We start from the raw sequence: 6,470 nt of genomic DNA, 5'->3' as shown, positions 1-6,470 counted from the left end.
CTGCTGAGACCATAAGATTTCCTAAAACAGGAGAGACATAAAAATTTACAGATGCATAGTTTAAATAATGCGTTATGACAATGGTGCCTGATGGGAGGCAATGAGCATAAATTGAAAAGAGATTTAGCCTGGATATAGTGAGAAATTTTGTCCCGTTGAGGACAGTAAGCAGTAGCACAGGTGCTTGGGGAGGCTGCACAGTCTTTTTGCATACCTGTAATTTTTCAAGCCCTAGCTAGACAAAGCCCTGAGCAATCTGGTCTGATTTCAAAGTTGACTGAGGTTTGAGGAGGGTATTGGGTTCTAAACCTGAGGGCCCTTTTAACTTGAATTACCCTGTTATTCTGTCAGATGTATTTCATACACTTTGTCTATATTTTTAAATAAAGTCTTTCAAGGTTCAGAATATTTTATTTTATTTAACTTCTCAGGTGCCAGGTACGCCAAATGGAAGATCCTGCCTCTGTCTACAGTGAATTAATGGATCTAATTGTAAAACTTGCCAATCATGGTTTGATTCATGGTGATTTCAATGAATTTAATCTTATATTGGATAATTGTGACCATGTCACTATGATTGATTTCCCTCAGATGATATCAACATCACATGCAAATGCTGAATGGTAGGTTCAAATTTAAAGATGTTTTCAAAGTGAATCTGGCAAGTTCTGATGACAGCAAATAGTCAGCCATGATTCCCTAAGCCTGTTTCTGATTTTTTTTTAGCATTGACATGCAGCACAAATAATGTTCCAAACATAGTTTGATTTATGAATGAGTAGAAATGTCTCTGTAGGATAAATATTTAGTTGCTTCTCAGACAAAATGCTTAGATAGAAACTGCATGCAGTTTGTCTCCCTAGCCTTTTGTCTTGGGATCACTAATAGAAACAGTTATTGAATAAAATCAGTAAAAGACAAGAAATGTAGGGTAGAAGTTTGTTGTTACAGTAGGTGTCATTACCTTGATTTTGTGTTTGTACAATTCAATTTTTTTTTTGCAGGTATTTTGACAGAGATGTTAACTGTATCAAGGAGTTCTTTAAGAAACGCTTCAACTATGAGAGTGAGCTCTTCCCAGCATTCAAAGACATCAGGTAGAAACTGCCAGATTAATCTGAGTTCTCTTATTTATCATATTTGTCTTGGTTTTATGAGAAGAACAGGTGCTTGTGAGAGATGCTTGTAGGAGAAGTAAAAACATAGGCCCAACTATGCAATTTATTTTTTTGTCATTCCTATTGGGTTTTCTTCAACCAAAGTTACCGTAAGTGGTTTCCAAAAAGCAAAAGTGTGATTTTAAAATCTGCTGCTGTCTCCTTTGTCTTTCCTATTACAGCAAAGAGAGATCTGAAAGCTTGATCCAAATGTTAAATACCTAGGAAATATTAGCAGTGGTGCAGAATTGGTTTCTCCCACTTCTCAAAACCTATTTGACAGTTCTAGTGTATTGAAGATTAATTTGTGTTTCAATTTTAAATTTATTTTTAAAATGCTGGTAAATATGGTGACAGCCTCTTCAAACATTATATTCAAAGTTTTCTTCCAAATGTCTTTTGTCACTTTTGAAAAGTAAAGTAATTTTTTACTTACTTTAAGACTGAAGGTGTTGCAATGAAAAGGGTTTTATTTCATCTGGAGCACTTTTCCAAAGGGGTACCACACTTGAGTCAGTTTCTGTGTGTCAGTGTACCCTCTATTCTTCTGTTTGTGTAAAAGTAATTTGAACTTAAATTGTATTTCTGCTAAAATAAAATAATTTCCTATAAATAAATAAAGGCTAGTTATGGAGATTGAATCATCTTCTGTAAAAGTTTGCTTCTCTTAGGTTGCATTCTTTTAATACTTCACCTAAAGCTCAGCACTATCATGTGGTGTTCTATGTGTTTCAACAGAGTATATCCTCTTTGTTAATAGTATGGGTAACTATAGTCTAGCTTGATTAGTATTTTTAATCCAAAGTGTAGCATATTGGTAGCTTGATGACTTAGCGTATTGAAAGAAAACATACCTTTACTTCTTTCACAGGAGAGAGTATTCTCTTGATAGAGAGATTGCTGCCAGCGGCTATACAAAAAAAATGCAGGAAGATGGTGAACTGCTTTACCCACCAGGTTCTGATGAGGATGATAATGCAACAGAGGTATCAGAATTTGTAGAAGATGCTGAGATTAAGCTCAACTTCTTCAGCAAAGATAAAGAAGACAATGCAGACTTAATGTATGAAGTGGGTGATTTCTCTGAAAGCAGAATCTCTAATGACTTTATGTGTAGCAACGAAGAGGCTGATACAACTGAAAGTAGTGAAGATACACAGAGACTGAATATGTTAAAGTTGACTTCAGCGTTAGAAGAAGTTGAAGGGCAAGCTATGCTTTGGAAGTCTGGTGAAGATGCAGGGAGTTCTGCAATTGCTTTTTTTGAGGGCAAAAGCGTAACTGAAAATGCTGCTGAAGTAAAAAATCAGACAGGTCAAGAAGAGTGCTGTAACGATACAGAGCATGGAGATAAATGCTCTGATGTGGTTGACTTGTCAACTTTAAATGAGAAATTCAGGCATTACAGGTAAAGGTTTGTATTTACTATCTAGGAGTTTGGTTCTTCCCCTCCCCCCAATAAACATAAATCTTTCAAGTAGCTGAGAAAGGACTATGCTTCAGCTACCCTTGTTTAAATTGTAGACTAAAAATTCAATTTATTTTTAAAACATTGAGGTGAATATCTTTCCTATTGGTCTCATGATAAATAACGTGTTGATTTGTACTACATATGTAATATGTGACAGATCAGTTGTCTAGCTGTGTAGTGGTATCTAGTAGTATCCAAGAACAGGTCTTGGACATAATTCGTAGACTAATCTATTTTGTATGGTGGAATTGTTTTCCCTTTTTCTTTATTTCAGTTAATGTTGGTAGTGAAAGAGTTCTTGATATTAAAATACTGCTTCTAAATAACTTTTAGGAAATGCTCTGTCTCAAAGCCAAATTATTCTGCTGCTCCCTCAGATGCTGCTTGGAATTTATCATTAAAATACATTGTACTCTGTGTTGTTCTAGCTTTTAATTCCTTTCCTTACATACTTACAAATTCCTGTTTACCTTCAGGCTAGCCCTTGTACATGAAATTCTGAGTTTGCCAGCCTACCATGTACCTGTATGCATATACCAAGCTTGTACTCCTCATCTGCGTTTGATTTTTAGTGAAATGACTGATCAAGACATTGTGCAGAATCTGAGGGGTTTTTTTTTCAGTGCTCTGAAGCTTCTTTTCATCTGTTTGGTATCCATGTGGCTATTGTGCAACAGATTCTTCCTTTCATCAAATACCTGTTTTGAACAGCTAGTGTTAATATTTAAAATGTAAATGCTCTGTAGTACTTGAATATTCTGTTGGGAGTCTTCCGATTATATCTCAAAAAGTTAAGGCTAAAATATGATGCTCATAAAGGCAGAGGATGTTTATCTTTCTAGTGGAATAAAACACTTATTTATTTTAGAAATGAAGACAGTATCGTTCATATTGCTCAGCACAGAACAAGGACTGAAAGCATCACCTCAGACAGAAGTGTTGGGACCTGTTCAACCATTCCAGCGGTAAATATTATTGTTATTATGTTACTATCTAGTTCACTCTCAGACCACATTAAATTGCTCATAGCTGTTAGTAGGTATTTGTAAAAATGTTACCCACCATTAATTGTGTTTAATGTTACCATGTACCTCTATTTTGCATTTCCATGCTAAGAGAAAAATAGGACTGATACTCCCATGGTTGTTTACAAGGAATGATTTCCAGCACTTTTGGTCTTTCATCAAAGCTCTATATCAGCATTAACAACACTCATTTAGCCAGTAAGTCTTATGTATGTTAATACACTAAGATATAATCAGTTCATTACTTTCTGTTGCTAGCCACAGTTAATATTTTTTGTATTTAAAGTGGGTGCTTGAGTCAAGTTTTGCTTTGTCCTTTTTCATCTCTCTTCTTAGAGATTTCTTCACACTCTTTTCTGAAACATTTATGTGAACTCACTTCAGTAGTGATTCCTTAGGCAATATGAATTTATTTGACTTTCTTCATTGTATAAATCAGAAAATTTTGCAGCAGAATTGTATGTCTTTTTCTTCAACCCTGGACTGTACACTAATCAGTGTGGCTACATCTGTCACATTTTCAAAAGTCCATTTTAATTTTAAAGGGAAGAAAGTCCAGTGTTCTTTATTGTTTTAAACTAATTTTGTACTAAACAGGAAGAAACTTCTTTCAGCTGACAGCTGATCCATGAGGTACATGAGGTATTTTTTTAAATTAAGTCAGACTACATACTTGCCATTGTAAATGTGGGTATCTGTGTTCAGTCTAATTTTAATTTGCAGTTAGGAGCAGAAACTCTGAAACACCTAGTTTGGGAAACATGTTATTGTAGTTTCAGCTCTTTTCGTGACGTACCAAAAGTAAATATGTGCCTTTTCAATTTGTGTCTTTTCACAGCATTGCTATTGCTTATCAGAGTATTAGTCCTAGAAATACTATATTTGAGACCTCTAGTGCTGGCAAGAGTGTGGGGTTGTTGGTTGGTTGGCTGTTTTTTTTTAGTTAGGCTTGATCTTCCTCATTTACGGTCTTTTCAGTCTGCTACTTACTGCTTCAGTACTTTTCTAATAAAGGCTTTGCTGAGTCCTATTAAGTGATGTGTTACTCTGTGAAACAGCCGTGTTTTACACCAGGTGCCTGTCAGTGGCTGTAATATTCTTGGGATAGTTGACTGCTTTGGATTTTTTTGGCTTTTTTTAGTGGTTTTTTTTTTTTTTTTTTAAGATAAGTATTTTAAAGATACACTGATAACCAGTAAAGCTCCATCTGTAAATAAATATTATGGAACAGCGTGTTTGCAGCTTGTCCAAGACTTTTTTTACAGGACTTCATGTGAGGGGAAAAAAAACCAACTTTGATCTACATCGTCACAGTTATTTTTCTGGGCGATGGCATTGTGTCTTCTTAAGGAGACAAAGAATTAGGTTAAAACTATGGGATGAAGTAAACAAGAGCCAGGATGGCCTGCCAGGAATTCTCTAGCTCCTGGTCCCTGCAATCTTTTTTTGTTTGTTTGTTTTGGAGTTTGCTGATTTAAGTGTGCAGAATTAAAAAGTTAGTGCTACTAAGTCCTAGAAGGGAAATTACTTGACATTGTACTCTTATGCGCCACTTGGTGGTAGCAATGGTTGCTATGTAGCTATAGGAAACCCGTTTGAGTATTTAGTGGATATATGTTTGTTTATTCTGTACTCAGACACATAAGCTATGTTAAAAATATGTAAATGGCATGTACATAGTTTTCTGTTCTAAAAGCACTTTATCAGAAAAGCTTTGAAGATACTCAGATACATAAAAGAACTCCTGCACCAGTTTCCCTCTCCTGATGCTTTCACTTACATGCTTTTATGCTAAGTAAAATAATGTTTCTGCCCACTGCTGAATTTTGTTTTAACTTCCAAGTGTTAAAGCTAAAGCAACGAGATGTATAATGAGCTATTTGTAGCCTAAGAAAATAATTACAAAACTAAAAATGCAAAATAATGGTACTGCAATAAGATCCACTGGACTGCTTGGACCTGATGCCTGTTATTGCTGCTAGCATTTATCTGTTTGTGCAGCTTGCTTTCTGTTTGGTGGAGAAGATATATCAAAACATAAGCAGATTTTTAAATTAATCACACAAACAAATTCATATAGGCATATATAAGCAATGGCAGTGGCAGCAGTAAGTACAGTCATAACTTGGAGACTATACCAAGCAGAGCAAACATCATGAAGTCTGGAAAATCAGCTATTCCATGTAAAGTAAGGTATGTTTCGGTGCTTGTACATATCTTTATATGTGATGGTGTAGTTTAATTAGAGGAAACAATGTGAATGTTCAAAAATTTAAATAGTAAAATTTAAATCTGTTAACTCTGAAGCATTTCTCAGTATTTGCTTACATTTAGGATATGACTAGTGAGTCTTTCCAGCACATGCTGTGGTTGAGCAATGGAATTTGTTGAATTTACATTATAATGACATGTCAAAGACTTATGGTATCCATCTTACAAAGTTTCTTCTAGCAAGTTTTGTATAAACTGTGAAGGAAGTAATCTGTCCTGGACCAGAGTGGGTGAAGCAGAGAAGCCTTCTTTCAGGGTTCTGCCTACACAAAAGACAATGACAGATACTTTATTGGCAAAAGAAAAACATCAGTGCAACAGTTTCAATTAGTTCTGACAATTTTTTCTTCAGCAATATTTTTAGAGAGAATCTACGATTTTTATTTCCAAAGAAATAAAATGGTTAAATTATGAGTGCTACCAGGTACCTAAGGAAAGAAGGACACATGGAACTGGTTTTTATCCACATTTTGAGTCAGTGTGCATGAAACATAAATTAGGAAACTGCTGTTCAGGTTCATTCCCTAATTAATACAGGTTTCCTGC

General features: G+C 35.1%; 1 protein-coding gene across 1 annotated transcript in view; it reads left to right on the top strand.

Annotated features, from left to right (window-relative positions):
• Positions 1 to 6,470, top strand: part of RIOK2 (RIO kinase 2) — a 15,451-nt gene that overhangs the window by 7,813 nt on the left and 1,168 nt on the right. Inside the window, exons 6-9 of the mRNA XM_010083830.1 lie at positions 432 to 623; positions 1,005 to 1,097; positions 2,029 to 2,565; positions 3,497 to 3,593. Of these exons, the coding sequence (XP_010082132.1) occupies positions 432 to 623; positions 1,005 to 1,097; positions 2,029 to 2,565; positions 3,497 to 3,593 (919 nt within the window). The remainder of the gene's footprint in view (positions 1 to 431; positions 624 to 1,004; positions 1,098 to 2,028; positions 2,566 to 3,496; positions 3,594 to 6,470) is intronic.

Source organism: Pterocles gutturalis, unplaced genomic scaffold, assembly GCF_000699245.1.
Source record: "Pterocles gutturalis isolate BGI_N339 unplaced genomic scaffold, ASM69924v1 scaffold11300, whole genome shotgun sequence".
In the NCBI taxonomy this organism is placed as follows: domain Eukaryota; kingdom Metazoa; phylum Chordata; class Aves; order Pterocliformes; family Pteroclidae; genus Pterocles; species Pterocles gutturalis.
The sequence above is the reverse complement of the archived record's forward strand: the minus strand, read 5'-3'. Positions and strand labels throughout refer to the sequence as shown.